General features: G+C 38.8%; 1 protein-coding gene across 3 annotated transcripts in view; it reads left to right on the top strand.

Moving 5' to 3' along the window:
* Nucleotides 1-19484, top strand: part of LOC137293797 (baculoviral IAP repeat-containing protein 6-like) — a 166692-nt gene that overhangs the window by 100165 nt on the left and 47043 nt on the right. For all 3 annotated transcript variants that reach the window (XM_067824541.1, XM_067824540.1, XM_067824539.1), the window contains exons 32-39: nucleotides 2498-2625; nucleotides 3189-4138; nucleotides 5503-5685; nucleotides 10121-10321; nucleotides 11557-11830; nucleotides 15130-15380; nucleotides 17849-17951; nucleotides 18693-18920. In XM_067824541.1, the coding sequence (XP_067680642.1) occupies nucleotides 2498-2625; nucleotides 3189-4138; nucleotides 5503-5685; nucleotides 10121-10321; nucleotides 11557-11830; nucleotides 15130-15380; nucleotides 17849-17951; nucleotides 18693-18920 (2318 nt within the window). The remainder of the gene's footprint in view (nucleotides 1-2497; nucleotides 2626-3188; nucleotides 4139-5502; nucleotides 5686-10120; nucleotides 10322-11556; nucleotides 11831-15129; nucleotides 15381-17848; nucleotides 17952-18692; nucleotides 18921-19484) is intronic.

Genomic DNA, 19484 nt, shown 5'->3' with positions numbered 1-19484 from the left:
CAATGCCAAGAGCTGGGAAGGCGACAAGAACATTCAGTTCTGTGAAACTCTGGGGTGCGCTGTCTGGGAGACCAAGATATCACCATCTGACTGGATCAGAAAGCTGTTCCCCCACAAGGGGAGAGGCAGGGGCCTTCACATGGGAACAGGGTCAACCTGGTTGATCTCAGGCAGGCTTGAGAGTAAGCCTCCCAGTCACTCAAGGCCTGCTACCTTGTCCAAGGTGGGGAATGTGCTTCAGCCGGATAGCATGTCTGACTGACTATCCACAAGTTTTCCCTCCCAGCCAGCCGCTAGCCAATAAGCCATGGCTTCCATGGGAGCTTATGGTAACAAGGATCCAGTGTCATCCGGCCACGGTCCTAGTGGTTTATCCAAGGGCTCCATGCAGTACACTGACACAGACAAGCCTGCAATTTTACCCTTTGTACCAGACTTATTGGATTCACATTGCACCTGTATTTATCCTGTTTGTCAGTCCAGCCTATGGATACTACGGCAGAGGATTTTGTACTGGGATGGTCATTGAAATAGATAGTGGAAATTATTCATGGACTTTATCCAATCACAGTCCCTCCTCAATCAGAAGAACTGGTGTGGGAATTTACTTGTGGAGCAGGAATCCTCTGGGCTGTTTACCACCAGAAAAAAATTGTCTCTTCTTCATTCGTCGGTTCTTAAATTGACTCTGGACTCATATAGAATTTGGCCAAGGCATCCTCTATTAGTGCTTTACCTAAGGTAGTTCAAAAGCCAGGGTATACCATTCTCAGCAGACTTATCTACTGCACCACAGATGGATAAGGATCATGCACAGCTACAGGATATTAGAATGAACAACCCTTCATATAACTGCCTATACATTGATGCATCTGCCTGTTAATCCATGACGTTTTATAACTGCCTATACATTGATGCATCTGCCTGTTAATCCATGACGTTTTATCATGTACTAACTGGTTTGCAGGGTGAGTAAGGGTATCATTACCACTGCTATTCCAGGACTGTGAAGGCATTAAGAAAGACACTTTAGTATCCATGTCAGCAGAGGAGGTGGCCATGGCGCATTCTTTTTTGGAGGTGGTTTACCAGGCAGTAACGGATATCACTCATAATCAATTATGTACGCTGGGAAGAGTAAGGAAAGTTCACATAGACTTAACTCAGTCAGAGGTTTACCAGATTTGGTTAAGGATGTACTTTTTCAACAGCCTCTTGATTCGGAATCCCTGTTTCATTGACAGTGAACGCAGACTTTACAAGCTAAGAATGATTTTATGAGACATAATCTGAACCGGAGACTGGCTTCAGCCTTGTCATTTCAGAACAGGAGCAGACCACAGACCAGAGCTAGGAGGGACATGCCATCTAATACTTCCCGATCGTCTTAATATTCTTGTTGTGAACCTCTTCAGCATTCAGCATTTGATAGAACAGTGGTCTCTAGGCCACATACTTCTTCTTCATTGGCATTGGCATGGGGGCAGCGAAATAGTATGGTTTTGCCAACCGTTGCCAACCTTGGGCCAACGTCTGAATGCTATCTTGGTAAATAACAAAAATGAAGTCATAAACTGGAATTTACTTCAGAGAACCGAAAAATGGAGTTATTAACCAGATTATTAACAGAAGTGATGTCATAATACCAGATGGCGTCATCAACCGGAAGTGACGTAACAGGTCATACAGTGGGAATATTAACCAAAGTGAAGTCACAGGACTGGACTAGAAGGGACGTCGCGGGACCAGAAGCGACGTAAGATGTAGAACCGAAAGTGACGTTAGGAGACCAGATATAACATCAATCTTTCCTAAGGTTATGAATTATATATAGATATCCAATTTGGAAGGTAGAGACTCCACATCTAGTAGGTTAGAGATTTATCTTCCTTCACACTGTTAATCCAATTCTATGTCTTTTTAGTAATATCATTAATAAACTTAGTCATAGCTATCCAAATGAGAATAGAGTCTATTGGTGTGATCCTATGTTAGTCAGTCTTCAAGGGCCAGCCCACCATCCACATGTGGGATTCAGGCAAACATAATCTAGAGGGAATGTTTACGCTGTAATTAGGAACAATTATGATTATTGTTAGAAATTGTTAGTAAACTTACTGCTGGATTATGGGATTTATGTCCTGCCCCTACCTCCCTGCCTTTCCACTAGAAGATGGGTAATCTTGGAAAAAGGGGAGGGGGGGAAATTGTGAGGTTTCTCAAATAAACAATGGGTGACATTGTATCAATTGAGATAACTCTGTAGGTTAGTAGGTTAGGATTACACCACTAGCGATAGCTATTACTTAGTGTTAAATTTTCATTTCATTTTCTGTATGTTTAAGTGGAAACCACAGATTAAGGCAAAGATTTTCCAGAGGTAACAGTCACTAACAATAATTGGCATTGTTCCTTTTATGAAAAAAATAGACCTACTGCTTTTATGCCACTCTTTTTCTTTTTTTTTTTAACTGGTACCTTGATTGTGATTGTGCAGGTTGGACCATCAGCAACAAAAGCTTTTGATGAATTTCTCAGAAGAATGCAGATCAAATCAGCAGAGAGCAGCACTCAGAATTTGAGAGAACTCATGCTGAAACTGGTGTTCACTTTAACAGCAGAAAGGTATCTATTTTAATTTGATTCTGAAACACTTTTGGATGTGTACATCTCAAATATTTCTGTAACGTTATTTTCTGAAGAGCACCTTATTAAACCCTTCCATACTTTTTACCTTTTATGAAAAAACAGCAGCAACCTGTTTGTACATTTCCTACAAACAAGGAGAAAGTACTGTTGTTGAACAAACCATAAATGCTTTGTAGTCAAGTAGCCAATGTTTATGTCCTTGGTTGGTTGGGTACCCTAGTTGTTAAGGCCCTTGTCATGCTTAAAACCTGGGTTCAATTCTCCATATAAGTACAATGTGTGAAGGTCATTTGTGATGCCCCCTGCCCTTATATTGCTGTAATATTGCTAAAAGTGATGTATACTAAACTCACTCACTCAGTCATCTAACTGCAGATTGTTGATGTCAGTAATGGTTCGTTCATACACCTACTATTTTGAGAGTATTTAGATAGGATACTGTAAGTAAAGAAGTTATGAAGATCTCCCAGTGTTCATCACCTTCAACAGTGAATCCACATTTATTTTGGTGCCTTATCTTTTATGCTTCTTCTCAACAGAGGTGCTTTCTACAGTTGTATGGGTCCCCTTGATGCCCAGTGTAAGTTCCTTGAGTTTGTGCTGGACATTCAGTATGGACAAGTGGATATCAACAATGCCATAAGTGTTATTCAGTCCATTAGTTCACTTGTTCATCAGCACATAATCTGTCAAGAACGGGTTACTTGCCGAAGTTCATTTGAGAACAGTGTGAGCGCTCGCTCGTGCTTTGGTGGATTGTTTGCTGGACTTTTGAGAGGTGGAGACACACGAACAGGACTTGGTGATGCCAGTCGTGATAGACTTATGTGTAGTTTACTGAAATTGGTCAATATACTAGTTCAAGTAAATATACCAAGCAGGAACTTGAGGAGCTCAGAAATTCCTTCACAAGAAAGAAGTGATCCAACTCTGACTCCGATGCTATTGACAAATAGACTTTCAGACGCTGACAAATTGAGTCATGTACTGGCTACTTCAACCCCTGTGGCAGCACCTGTGATGGCAATACTCTCAGATGATGAAAAGGGACATCAGACAGATGAACAAAAGACAGAATCAGCAGCTGCAGTTGCAGCAGGAATGGAGATGAATAATTCTGACTGGCGCCAGACCACTGACACAAACAACTGTGTTGCAGAAATTATTCTTACACATCAATACATAATGCAAAATTTTCTGCAGACACTGAGCTTCTGTAATAGTAATGCCATGGCCACCCTTCTTGGTAATGCTGGAGTACAGAATGTCCAGGAAAATTTGACAGGTGGTGATGTTGTCTCTGTTGGGGACTGTGTATATCAGATCCTTGTGACACTGGCAAGTTGCAGTTCGGACACGAAGCCAATGCTGGATTCACTTTTCCACTACCTCTCTGGAAGCACTCTTTGTAGGCTGTCTGAGCCACTGCTATGGTTTGCCTTGCGTGTCCTGAACAGTTCTCATAACATCAAGCAGTTCCTGGATATAGGTAAGTGAAATATCATTTCCTGTATGTGTTTAATGTGATTATTCAGTAACAGTTATGCAACAGTGATGTCACTTTGCACCATAATGTGAGATTGTTTGGTTTTGGGATCAAAAGTTTTGTTTTGGAACATTTACGAGTCATACTTTGGTAAGATATCCGTTTTTATAGTTAATGATGTTCGCTTTCTAATGACAATATGTCTTTTTAGTCTGGGGACCATTCCTAATCCACACACAATAATTGCACCAGTTCTATTCTTGTTCAAACTTAAGTAATGAATCTGTGTTATTATGTCTCTTTTGATGTAAGTGTTTGAAGTGATCAGCTTGTGTAACCAGTTCACTTTTCTTTCCAAAATCAGATTACCACTGTTGAACACAGGCCCTCGTGTCATTGTGAGGATTAAAGATTTTTTTTAAAAATGTAAAAATTTTGAGATGCCTCAGACTTGAAACGCTTCACAGTACAATATATCTAGACAAGGCAGGACACTTCAGTGTACTGCACTCGCCTGCTTTGCTGATCACTACACTACCATCGCATGTAATTGATTAAAACATCAAGTGTTGACCAATGAGAGGGCTTGCTTTGACTTCTCACCTTGTTGCCCTTGCTATCGTCTGCCATTTGTGTCAAGATGGTTTAGCTGAGGGTCAAAATCAGCTTTCAATCAACTTACATAAGAAATAATACAATAAAGAATTGGTATTTGTCTTGAGTGGCGATTGATAGGCCAATCACCCATGGTTATGTTGTGATGAAGTTTTAATTGATTGCATGCGATGGTAGGGTAGCGATTGGCAAAGCAGGTGGGTGGGGTACACCTAAGTGTCCAGCCTTGTTTAGATATATTGTACTGTAAAGTGTTTCAAGTCAGGGGATTTTTTATGTTTTCAAAAAAAATCTTTAATCCTCGCTATGACATGAGGGCCTGTGCTTTGGAAGTCTTGAATCAACCTTTGTCATCTCAGAACAAATAAGTTTATCTTACATTGGTATTGATATTTGAGTGTGGAAATTAATATTTTGTTTTCATGACAAAATAGCATGCAATTCCATGGCCTCAGGATGTTTTCCTTTTCATTTGTTGACAGTGGCTTTGTAGATTATGAGAAGCAAAGTGCTTCATTCAGGATTAATTTTAAGCTTGTATGCAAGACAGTATGGAAGCCACGATGATGGTTTCATGCTCCAGTTCAACAATGATGTTTGAAGGTGTGCATACAGACACTGTTTCTTTAAGATTGTCTTCCATAGATCATATTGAACATCGATACCACTTGTATTCATTGATTCAGTTTGAAATCACCTAAAGCAGATATTTTCAATGTGTCTCATCTTTGTTCATTTTATCTGCACCTCAGGTGGCATGGAGGTGGTGTGCAGCAATCTGGTCAGCTGTAATCGTCGTCTTATCTGCACCAATTCCAGCTTAATCTCTACCATCATGCAGAACATGAACAACGGAAGAGCATGTGCAAATGGTGACAAGATTAACTCCACAGATTCAGAAAATACGGATGGATTGCAGAACTTTGCTCCCATGGGTAAATTTATATCTACTTTAGGCTGTTAATGTAAGGTATATCCATTGCAGTAATGACTTTAGGACTTTAATGTGTTTGTTCGTATGGTATTCAAGATGAATTATATTGCCATTCAACCCATTTTTCTGTCAGACATAATGATAATTCACAAGGTTTTGCCCTACAACATGCCTGTTAGTACAGAAGAGTGTTACAAGATGTTAGTAGGTTTAGATGCAGCTGGTAGGGAAAGTTGGGTTACTCACATTAAGCATTTATTGTATTCTCTAGGTTTTGGAATAGTGTGGCAATGCCAAGGTGTTGGTGATGTGGATTGCTTTATGTTTGAATTTACACATAGGATTATACACAAACATGGTATTCTCAGGTGTCAAACTGTTCCAAACTAAATTTTTATGCAGAGTTCAAAGTGTCACTCATTCCTGAGTTATACCTAACCAGTTTACATAAAGAATACGCACGCATGCTTACCTTCATTAGAACTGGAGAACTTGATATTATGCAAAATAGAGGCAGAAGACAGGTTATGGACAAAAACATCCATTTTTGCCCACTCTGTGGTTTAAATGCTATTGAAAATGAAATTCATTTTATTTTTGTTGGTTCTGTCTATCATGATATATGTCTTAAATGATTTAATGGCTAGTTTATCTTTGTTTGGTTTTAGAAGAGGAATTATTTGGCTAGTCTTCCATGCTGATGGATAAGTGCCAGAGTCCCAAATCTCATTAAACAGATTGAGTATGATGTCTTTTGCATTTGGTGGTAGGTCCATCAGCATCTGGTTGTGAATTTTATCAGGACCAGCAGCTTTTAGTGTCAGTTCTTTTATGGCAAGGTCCATTTCATGTCTCGTGAAAGGTTGGTCCTCCTCAGCCTCAGAAGAATACAGCAAATCTAGGTTGTCAGCAATATGTTGTTCACTATCAGAAAAGGTACTTTTGTTGAAATCCGTGTCAATGGAGGAACACTTGTTGGCATAGTGATTTCCAAATAACTGCGCCTTTTCTTTCGTGTCAGTGATCATTACACCATCATGGAATAGGGCTGGTTGACTTGAGTTGGTGTTGCCGTTGATTGCTTTTATTTTCCTCCAGATAGTATGGGAAGGAGTGTCTCTTGTAAGAGTTGAGATGAAATTTCTCCAACTAGTGGTTTTGGCGATCTTGATATCCCTCTTTACTTTGGCTTCTAGACATTTGTATGCTATTTTGTCCCTCAAGTTGCGGGTGCGTTTCCAAGTTCTTCTGGCTCTTCTTCTAGCCTTTCTGTCCTTGCTTATACTTTCATTCCACCAAGGTGCAGGTGGTCTCTTGTGAAGTTTGGTTGAAGGATAAGTTTCTTCTGCCACATCAACAATACACTTGGTAATTGATTCCACCTTCTGTTCAACAGATGAGTGTGTTATGATGGCTTGTGTTTCCTCAATCTGGTGTGCTAGTAGAGATGTGAATCCTTCTCTGTTAGCTTTTTTGATGTTGAATCTCACTTCTTTGGTGGTGTTTTGTGGGGAACCGGGAAGTTCTATCTCTGTGATGATTGGGAAGTGATCGCTGCCGAGAGTATCATCCACGGTTTTCCATGACTTTATTTGAGGGGCAAGATTTGGGCTAACAATTGTTACATCGATGGAGTCAGTATGCCCCGTTGAGTGGCTTTGATGAGTGTGCTCAGTACCATTGATTGGCAGGAGGTTGCTGTCAGTTATCCATGCTGAGAGTCTCGCACCAGATGAGTTGGTTTGGGTGCTGTTCCATTGGGTGCTTTTAGCATTGAAATCACCGGCTAGATATGAGTTGGTACCCTGACTGATATCATCTAGTTCGTTGGTCAGCCTGCTACATCCTTCCCTGGCATAGATGAGATAGAAGCAAACATCCCTCCACTTCAGATCCATTCGGAATCAGTTATCCTGAACAGAAGGATTAAAAATCACTTCCTTCCAAAAGATTCTCCAGGGCATCTCAAGAAAAACAAAGCAAAGAACTCCTTCTATGCAAGATCCAGCAGGCTACTCAAGGAAAGAAACATCTATCTCCCTTCTAGGTCAGACCCCAACTTCTCTCCAACAGCAATCATGAATGATATACCACCATGGCAATGGAAACCTCCAACCATAGTAACATCAATTCCAGAACAAGCCAATAAGTCAGAAAACCCAGTCAAGTTGAAGATGCTAGCCTTGGAGTTAATCCAGACTTACACCATCCTGACGGACTCTTTATCATCCCTGCACACTCTGTTGTCATACAAACCTACTGAGTACTACCATCAAACCAAAGCCATCAACAGTCTGCTACAAACCCTGAAAACTGTCATCTGCCTACAATGGATCCCAAGCCATGTAGGGATTATTGGGAACGAAAAGGCTGACGAACTTGCCAAGCAAGCATCTGAGTGTGGCCCTCTGCTAAAACCTATGTCATCTCTACCTAGTTTGAAATGCAGAGTGAAGGAAACCTCTAGTGATAAATGGTCAAATATCTGGCTCAATAACAGCAAAGGTCGAAAGTACTTTGAACTGCAGGAAAAACCCAACAGAATTTTCTACAAAAATATCAAAAGAACGGATCAAGTTACCATCTCTAGAATCCGACTGAACCACTTTCCCTGTCAGAGCTATCTAGCCAAATATCATCTGGCAACTGACCCCATTTGCACATTTTGTAATCAAGAAGAGGAAGATCTTGAGCACATCTTATTCAGATGCCCCGAATATGATGAAATCAGGTCAACAGCCAACAACAATCTTAAAGAAGCCCTTGAAAACAGAAATAATGAATGGGCTCAATTCATCAATATAATCAAGAGGAGAAACGAGAGGGTACATGCAAGGGCCACGACGCCAGAGGCATGCTCCACTACCTAACCTAACCTATATGTCTTAAATATTTTCCTTATTTACATGTGCGTACTATTAATCACAGAGAGACTTTTGTAAGAATGTTACAGTCCTCTGGGGGCGGTGGGGTAGCCCAGTGGTTAAAGCGTTTGCTCGTCACACCGAAGACCCGGGTTCGATTCCCCACATAGGTATAATGTGTGAGGCCCATTTTCTGGTGTCCCCTGCCGTGATATCGCTGGAATATTGCTAAAAGCAGCGTAAAACCAAACTCACTCACACTCACACTACAGTCCTCTGATATCTCAATGTTAAAAAACCTGGCAAATTTTGTCAAAGACAATGTAGGTCTATGACCATTATATCTTTAAAAATTATGAAATGCAGCACCGATTGTAAATATTTGCATGTAATATGTACGTGGGCCTTATTACTGAAATAAATGAATATGTATATGCAAAGATAGAATGAACATTTATGCTGTAAAGAAGTAATACTTGATACTGTTCTTTTGCACTGAACTGTATTCAGTCCGGATGTGCACATGATTCACGTGCTGATAACAACCATAGCTATCAATGTCTTAGCAACAGTTGATGGTAACCTGTGTCACTATTAGACAAGATCCAACCATGCTGAACCATGTTGAGGTTCATGTGGCAAATGCGAATAATTATGCTTAGAGTATCTGGATAAAAGATGAAGGAAATAGTGATGTGTTATTATTATCCCCCCACAACGCGTTTTGCAGGGGGATATTAAAATGCACTCTGTCTGACCGGCCGTGCGTCTGTCCATCCATGTGTGCACATTTAACTTTTCTGGAGTAGAAGTTTTTTCTTCACCAAACTTGACACATAGATTGGTCTGTTAATGTACTTTTGCCTTTTGGTAGTTTGAGATTTCTGAATAAAATATTTTTAGCATTTCCATGGCAAAAGTTTGACTTTGAAATTGGTGGTAGTGCTTTTTTTTTGGAGTAGAACTCTGAAACCATTCATGGTGTCTACACCATACTTGGTACATAGCTTGGTCTACTGGTCTATTTGTGCCTTTTGGTAGTTTTGGAATTCTGAATTTTTGGCATTTCCATGTCAGCAGCTTTGACTTTGACAGGAATTGATGGTAGTGCTCTTTTCCAGAGCCAACTCTAAAACTCTATTTCTTCACCAAACTTGGCACATAGCTTAGTCTAATGGTGTACTGGTGCCTTTTGGTAAGTTTTGAATTCTGATAAAAGTATTTTGGCATTTCCATGGCTACAAGTTTGACTTCGAGTATGAAACTGGTGGTTTGTGCTCCTGTCACCTTTTAAAACCTTTCATTATTCTCCTTCCACTTTTCTATATACACACCAAAATATTTGGCATAATCATAACTTGTAGACATAGTCATGAAGGATATTTTGCCACTGTGGGGGATATTGATGACTTTCTCCTCCTGTTCACATTTGTATTTGAATTCATATATGGTAACTGCTAGAGTTAAAGTAATAGGACAAGAGCATTAAAATATGCTTGCTTATTCTGTGGGTGGTGATATGTGTTATTAACTATGAAGTAGTAAGAGGCTGTGTATATTTCTCTATTTTAGGTACAGTCTCTTCCAGCAGCCCAACAGCAAGTCCTGCAGATGTCCTTATTCAAACATCGCCGCCACATAGGAGAGCCAGATCTGCTGCCTGGTCTTATCACTTCTATCCTGATGAAGCATGGGTTGATCTCACCATACAGCTACCATTTGCTGTATTACTGAGAGAAGTGCAAATTCAACCTCACGGTTCTTCTCTAGCAAGTATGTTCAGTTTCATTGTTTGTTCAGTAATTTTCACTTCATGCATGTCATATTATGCTTGAAATCTTGGTGGGTATTGGTTCCGTATGTCACTGTATATCTGGAAAGTTGGATTGGGTTTTTTCTTATATATTTTGTCATGGTTTTTGCTATTTACAAATTTTTGGCATTTATATTTTTTTGGTTTTTCCATGATATATGTTTTATCATGATATCTTGTTTGATATCTTTCAACAGATCTTGGCAGATATATGAGACAGATTTTGAAGTGGTGCATTTCATGATTTCCATGGAAACGATTCAAACTTAGTCAAAAAAAAAACATCAGGTGATCTGTCCTTGCAAGTGTGTGGGGGCCGTGAGGATATGACATCTTCTGATGACTCGTTTGTAGTTTGCAGTTTGACTTATCCAGGAAGTGACAGCAGTGCCCTTTTTCTTTGCAGATTGTGAAAACTGTACAATATTTTTTGCCAAGATAGGTAAACAGATAAGCTGGGCCTTTTTATACTGGTGATGTTGGCAGAGGATATGAAAATGGGAACCATCTGTCCACAAGTCACATTTTCTTTTGAGAACAGAACTAAAAAAAATATATGAAAAAGTAAGAAAGGAAAGAGATGTCTTTGCAGTACTTTTACTGATGGATTCTCTGAAATTACAAAGACCTCTTCGAATCTGGAAGTCACAGGTAGCAGTAGTGATGAAACAAAAAAAACGCTGACAATTTTGATGCTCAACATACTTCATGTAGGAATAACATTGTTTGTTATTTGATTTGGCGTCCATTAGTTTTCAGTTCCAGTCAATAAATAATACAAACTGAAAGTAGGTATCTCCACATTGACATCTGATATTCATGAACTTGACCTTCTTTGGAGTTACTTAACTTCAGGCCTGACTGCATACAAATCAGGACTTTATGATGTATTTTCATGGGGTTTTTTTGTCTCTCAGTTTCATGATTTCGCAGCATGTGGCTTCTTTAGTAATATCTTTGATTATGGATTTGATTTTTCATGTACATTAGGGCTAAATATTAACCTGTAAAAATGAAAGGACAGCTTAGAAGATATATTTAATGACAGGAAAAACAGACACAAATAAACAAATTAAGGATTTTGTAAATACCATAATCTGAATGTCCTGTATGTCAAGTTGTGCTACTGAGATTTTGATTTGTGTTTGAGGTTTGGAGTATGCATTATATACTGAATGTAATTCCATGTTTCCAGCTTGTCCATCCTTCGTATCTCTGGAGATAAGTCATGATGGAATGACTGTGACCCCAATGTGCCCACCACTTATGACGTCTAGCTTGGCTGTGATCAAACTTCAACTACAGAAACTAGAAGTGACTTCATCCATCACTATTCGACTCCACAAAGCTCGAGATTCTATGACCATTGGACTGTCTCAAATTCTTCTTATGGGCTACAGTGCTTTTCGAGATACTGGTACTAAACCTGGTGCATCCTTTTCAGCTGAAGATTCAGTCTCTCACTCCAGGTAAGGATGAAAATATTGATGTACTCTCTTCAAGTGTTTGAACTGATGCTCACTCGACATGTTTGGTACTTAGAATGTTTTGTGGCATGTGTTAGTAGATGTGTGGAAACAAATATTTATCAAGATTTCCTTCAGTTGCTGGTAACCTTGCATTCAAAAATGGATTTTCCTTTTTGACGAATAAACTCAATTATGATTATTACATGTATTTTTTCAAACCCAGCTTGCTTATTTAAGATTTCAATAGGTACTTGTATAGCATCAAGCAGAAAAAGTGAGACACATGTTACTTATATGAAAATTGATAATATACACAAATAGATCGCCGGACACTAATATAGGCTATTGGAGTTGACTTCCCATGTTGTCAAGCGCTTATCTCCCTTACATGCACTTTCGGTTTGGTCATGTGACCTTGTTGTTAGCAGACGACAGAATGAACGAAATGGTAAATAAGACTCAAAGAAGTAGATTTCAGGCATTGTGCGAATCCGGCATGCGATCAATTAAGAAACTTGTGAAGTTGTCAGGCCTTAGTAGGGCATCAGGGCATGGTTTCCATGGAAACAATTTGGACTTAGTCTAAGAAACATGATGATGGACTATAAGTAACTGTAAGATGATTTGTTCTTTCAAATATCTAGGGGCCGGGTGGGATTTGTCATCTTCTGATGTCTCTTGCTATAAATTTTTGAAAATGTTCAATATTGCTGCCCACTTCCCATGCCTAAAATCAGAGTGAAATAATTACATTTGTGTCTACTTTTCCACTAAAGCTTTTGATGCAGATATCATTAAAGGGTGCTTCTGAGCAGAACTTCTGTTTGCTAACCTCCAACTACACCCATAAGGCTGGACCAGCTCTTTCCTGGTCCTTTACCTTCTCCATAGTCTGTCGTACAGACCCTGAAGTATAAATATCCAAGAAAGCCCACGCAAGTCTAGAAAATGTGGCAAGTCTAGATTTCCATAGCTTCAGGGTCTGTACCAATCTGCTGAATTCATAGCCAGTATATGGCTAGTAATTATCAGTTGATCTCTAGCTGTCACTGGTGTTTAGTATAAATTCATGGGGCTCCCACAGCTCCCCCATGGCCCCACACTTGGCGAAGACATCCTGCCCTGTCCTCTCACCACGAGGCAACATGTGTCGGGTTTTCTACAAGATTGCTAATCTTCCTTCCTTGAATACTGTCTTCCTGAGCTAGTCCCTTGACTCACAATACCTTCGATAGACTAACAACTACTCTCTGAAATGAACATATTTTACTGGGAAAAGTCATAGTAAAAAAAAAATGAGAATAACATAATAAAATGGAGACTGAGACTTTCTTCACTTTTAGAAGCTAAGGGAACCTAGACTTGCCACATTTTCTAGACTTGCATGGACTTTCTTGGATGTATTTGCTTCAGGGTCTGTACAACAGACTGTTTTTCTATCTCAGTTGTTTTGTGACTTCAATTCCACAGGACAGGTACAAGTCGATGACAGTCTTTTCAAAGGGTTTTACAAGACGACACAAAGTATTGTCCATATGAGCGACCTCATGTGAACATTTTCTACACACTGTGTGTGTTGAACATTTCCTGTTAACTGTTACTTGTAAAACATTTCAATCAAAGACATGGCTCTGTCTTACTACTTCCAACAAACAGTTTTCTCCTGTTCCATGTGATTTCAATCAAACTGCTGTATATAATGCAGACAGAATATTTTGATTTGACAGAAAAATTATATTTGATATCTTTGTTGGAGTTTTGGATAAATCCAGTTTTCCAGCCATAGCATTAGTGTCAAGAGATGCTAGTTTAACCCTGAGCTATGTGGTTGCGACACTTGATACTTCCCCTGATCTGCCCACACCACACTGAGAGGGAGTAGGGGTCGGGCTGGGTTGGGTGATGTTGGGAGCAATAAAAAGTCCTGTCACATACACCTTCAGTGGCGTGTCAGTAATGGGTGATAAGAATCTTTATATGTGTTGAGAAATTCCAAGAAATTATCGCTCTGCAGATTTGTTTAGTCTCTGAAAATGAAGAAAGCCTCAGGGTTCCATTTCATTATATTATTTTTTCAGTAAATTATGTTCATTTCAGAGACTAGCTGTTAGTCTACCTTCTCCATTCAGTGAACAGAAATAGCAAGGATCAGGAGTGGATACATGTACTAACTTTCCCACTTGACTGTAGTGCATTCAGAGACAATGAAGGCTAAAGTACAGCCTGTCTTCTGTTGCTTTATATCTTGAAGTTCTCACTATTGTTGAACATGACCATATTTACAAAGTGAAAATGAACCCTTGGAAAGCACATAATCCATCTCAATTATGACCTAAAGGAAGGTTGTCTGTGGTATCTTTCAGCGTAAGTAAGTATACATTCAGGTTAGCAGTACTGCCCCACCAGCAGCGAGTTAAGTATTCAGTGTATTACTCTAGAAACTGAATTTGATAAAAACTGCCTGAAGTGTGATGACTCTCATATCAGGTTTCTTGTGAGTCAAGCAAGGTCTAATATTTTTGCAACAGAGGCATTAGCATTATGACGTCATAACTGTGAACATATATGTCTAGTGGTATTTCACTAGTGTAGTATTGCCATAAAAATAGCAAAGTGCAGTATCCTCCAGGGGCGAGTAATAAATTGCAATATTTTCTATCAGAATGAAAAATTATTTGCACAAATTATTTCAATTATGATGCTAAGTACTTAGCCTGATGCTGTAGTCCAGAGTTTCAAGCTGTAGTCAAGAAGACAAGAGATCAGGGGCAGTGAGTGGCTGCATGTAGTGTCATGTGAAAAACACTAGGGATTAGCAACATGTTGTAACTGAGTATTTCTCGTCATAAATGCTTTAAATTATATCCTAAAATGAAGACAAATTGCTCACAGTGAGTGACCTTATTGATAGTATAACATTGTACCCAGATGACAAGGATACTTTACTCAAGCTGTGGTTTAGCTCAGAATTATTGAAGATGAGAAGGGTAACCTAATGGTTAAAATGTGCAGTCATCTTACCGAAGACCCAGGTGCTATTTCCCACATTCTCTCCCTCTCTCTTCCCTTATTCCCCACCACTCAATAGGTAAATAGAGAATATGTAAATACGTAAACTACAGAAAAATTGAAAATAAATTGCAAGCATGAAAGGTCAGGTAGGTACTGTTGTCAGTGTTTTGGTGACCTGTGATGCTCTGTATGACTGAACACAGTGATTGCACACAGTCAGGGCATGATGTTTGATTCCAGTGATATTATTGTTACAGTTGTTGTTTCAATTGCTTTGGTCTTTTCAGCATTGGTTGGATTCGTCTTCTCCACCATTGTCTAACAGCATTTGATGATGTGGAAGACCGTGTTGCTGCAGCAGCAGCCTCTACACCAAATCTTCTGACCACCTGTGCCTCCCTCCTTGTGTCACCTACTGCTGTTATCTACACACCTAAGATTGAGGCAGTGCTGCTGAAGATTGGCCTTCACTCTCTGCCTATGGGACTTGCTCTCATTGATAACATTTTGAGCAGTCCTCCATTAGCCAGAGGAAACAGTAAGTAAAATATTGTTCTTTTTTTCAGTTCATTTCTAACCCACGGACTGCAGATTATTGAAGAGTTGAGGTACAACCCTTTGGAGAAAAAAATCGTGTTGGCATGGCTCACTGAGGTCTTTGATAGAAGGGACCATGAACTACACATTCCATAAAGCTTCCATCAAACTGATGATGATGTGAATGTTGAAGCATTAAACTGAATGCTTGTTTAATATCTCATGCTGAAGAATTGTTTGCTGGAGTGATAATAATGTTATGGGTACAGTCCGTTTGATTCCATTTGTTCTACCAGCATTTTTCTACCAGCAAAAGGCCCCCCTCGTACAAAATAGCAAAAGGTGACAAGAAAATGATGATGGTTTATTAAACAACTTTTTTATGCTGGTGTCCCAAATTATGAGACACATCATCAGAGTTGGTCAGTTGATTTCATGTGGCTGTGCAAAATCTGGTTTTGTTGCAATTATTAGATTTTGTGTTAGTGAGCAATTCAGTGGTCTCAAATGGAATCAAACGGACTGTAGAGGATTCTTTATGACATCAGGTGGTCTGAATAGTATGCAGTGTGCAACAATGGTAGGTCAGGTACAGATGATAATGCAGCTTTTTCAATCAAACTTGCTTCATGTGAACCTGGCTTAAGACAAAGCTTAGTGGTGGGATGTGGGTCAGAGGTAGTCATTCCTTGCCATTACATGAGTCTTGTGGTCCATAGATGACCCTCTGTGTTATTAGACGCCTGTGTTATAATAACTTACTCATAACATGGTAATAGCATTAAGTAAAGTGGTATTTTCCTTGAACATAACAGAACTGCTATTTCGTGTATTGTGTCCAGTCAAAACTGTTTTGTATCTTTGCATGTGATAAAAAACAAAAAAAAAACCCAAACTTTGTAATGAAAATAGACATATGTAGAGTAAGCTTGCAATCTAACATCACATTAGATATGATAATTCAGTTGTTATTCCTGTTATGCTACCTGTTGTTCAACTAGGTCAGAAATAGCAATCAGCTGTGTACACATTATTTTGGTCCATTGTTCAGATGATTCAGTTGAAAATGATCCAGAAATGTAGCCTAAATTTCTTTTCCATCATCGGAAGAATTTATGTCTGAAGCATTTATTTGTAACAGAAATAAATAATATATATATATATATATATATTGCCATGTTAGTATAATGCATGTTTTTTACTTACAAACGTATTTAACAAAATAATTAACATAAACTCAGCACTTTTGGTTACGTGGCTGGATACATTTTGACAAGTCACCATAGACTTCCCTCAGTATCTGCCACTTTGATTGTAAAAGGAAAATGTTTGCAATTAATTATCAAATGACATAAATGAGTCAATGGCATGGGTCTAGGGGTCCATGGATGACCAGGTGGTTCATGATTGCCGAGAATAATAAATGCTGTGATGGTAGGCGAACCCTCAGGAACATGGTAAGCAGAAGTGGCATGTGTATAGATTGAGGTAATGACATTCCAAACACGTTTTCTCCGATGTTACGGTGAACAGTTCTAATGAATGAAAATGGGATCGAATTAAATCAAAATTCAGATGATGTTGAGGAAGATTATTTCATTGTGTTTTCTGACATCATATTTTTTGGGATGTTTACACGTGCTGTCATGTAACATTGTAAGTCCTGAGCTTATGGCATGTCTTTTTGATAAAGTTGACTTTTATAAGCTATAACAAAGTTCTGTTGTCTGAGTATTCAAGTAAACACTGAATGTTTTTAAACATCTGAAAAACCGTGGATATGTGCAATGAACACTGTTAGTTGCAATTTGCACTGAATTTCACAAGTTTACAATGTGATTAACATGAGCTCAACAGTGGATTTGTTGTTGGTTTATTTTCAATGTCTTTAAGATGTGTGATCACTAGACAGCTTTTTTTTATGTGAGCTATGTGAAGAGTATTGTCGTAAGGGATGACTGTATCTGTCATAACAGAAGAGAAAATTAAGAATGAAAGTCAGCAGTTCCTTGTTATGTGTGATCTAATCTTGAGGATTTCCAAGATTCAACTATCATAGGAGTAACCTTGTCATAGTCCTGGAATTGAAAATTCAGAGGTCTGAGATGAGATATGTACCACTAGGTATAGGAATGTTTCGTCCAAACTCATTTTATATGTACACGTCATTCATATGGTGCGACATCAACAAAAGCCGAAGACAAGTCTGTCATCGTAATTTTTTAACAATTCTGCCTTAACTAGATAAGGGCCTGGTCCTGACTCATTTTTGTCAAAAGGGATTTGAGAATGGTCATGAAGAAATGAGTGAATATGAAAATTAAATGAACTAAAAGAATGACTGCCTAAAATTACTGTGATGAAATATCAACTGATGGTTTAATGACATTTTTGATTGGCACTCAAGAAGTTGACTTGCGTCCACTTAGCACTTCAAGAATTCAAGAGTTCCTTTGTGTGTTTTTCCAGATGCTCATCCATACCTTGGTAAAGTTAGTGGAGTTGCCAGTGAATCAACTGTGGAATTACTCTACCAATTGGGAATGGTTCAGGATTCAGGGACAAAAGCAAGGTATAGCACCACATTCATATGATAGCGGCGATGTGCCCTAAAAATAGATTTTAACTGTGATCATTTGTGTAATTAACCTAATTGTTTACTTGTATTTGGAATTTTCTCATCTATTAATGCTTTGAAATAACTGTTTTTTTCTGAGATTGGGTTCCTCTGTTTAGAGCAATGTCAGTGTTTCTACCACATATGTTCATGACTATGTCCTCAATGATACCTGGCTTCTGGCTTCGTTCTTACCCTATTTTTCATTGATCCTTGTTTTGTTGATTTATACTAGAGTGCACTCTGTCTAACTCGGACTGCTGTATATACCGTACTGAACTTAAGGTCGCGACAGAATCCTTCTTTGTTGTCATAATTAGAGACTCTGTATCTTGGACTGTCATTATTTTGGATTTTGGACCAAAGTGTCATCCCAAAAAGGTTGTTACAAGTAATAACATTGCTACATACCAAGAACCTAGAAAGTTTTGTCAAGTCCATTTTCCCTTTAGTGTTGAAGAACTTCGAAAAGTGTACTACATGATGCAGTAGATGTAGTAATATTAATATACAGTTTATTGTGAAATTTACAAGTTTCTTTCTCAACAAATAGAAACTTGGAACTGTAGGCATGCTCTCTTTGTTGATTAAGGTATGGTGTCTTTAAGTTTTATCTAGGTGAGAACATAATATCATGAACTTAATGGATAATATTTTGTCAAAGGAAGCCTTATTATGATTGCAAATTTTTGTTAGAGTGCAGGCCGTATTACAATGGCTGGGCGACAGTGGCCAACAGGCTGTCCAAAAGAATGCAGGAGGAGGTAATGATTCTGGAAGAGAAGCAGGTGGATGCATGTGGCTCAGCAATCTGCCTAACCCAGCACCAGCTCATGTTCACTGTATTGCTGCAGTGTTGTGGCAGAGCCAAGAACTCCAAGTGCAGTATGGCTTGTCGGACATCATCACAATAGACCTGGTCAGGTCAGTAGTTGCTAGTAGAATTTCTTTGGAAAGTATTTATTATGTGTGATATGTAACCTGTGTGGAAGAGCTGTAGTTATACAGATCATGTAAGCAAGAGACATGTACTATTGTGTTTGTCATCAGCTACATAAAACTGCAACGTGGTTAAACGTCTGTAATGGGTTCAACCATTATTTGTGTTGTAGTGTTGTAGAAAGGGGATCTCTGTATATTTGTTTGGAATGTGATACTAATAAGTAAATCATTTCGGTTAGATATTCAACTTGTGTGATTCTTCCCAGTCTGGCTGTTTTAGTTGTGAAAACATGTTTACATCAAACTACAACGAATATGTCGTTTACCTGGTCAAAGTATGGCATTTGAGATACATGTACCTATTCTATGTCAGTAAAGATCACTTCAACAGTGAGTTGGCATGAGCAATTTCAATGAAAATTTGAATGGGAAAGGAAAATAGAGTACAAACATTGGTCCAGATGAACACTTTTCATTGACAGGTAGTTTTTTAAGAGTTTTACTTTGTACTTTGTAATCTATTTCCGATTACAGTCATGCCCCGTT

This window comes from Haliotis asinina, chromosome 8 (assembly GCF_037392515.1).
Source record: "Haliotis asinina isolate JCU_RB_2024 chromosome 8, JCU_Hal_asi_v2, whole genome shotgun sequence".
Lineage (NCBI taxonomy): Eukaryota > Metazoa > Mollusca > Gastropoda > Lepetellida > Haliotidae > Haliotis > Haliotis asinina.
The sequence above is the reverse complement of the archived record's forward strand: the minus strand, read 5'-3'. Positions and strand labels throughout refer to the sequence as shown.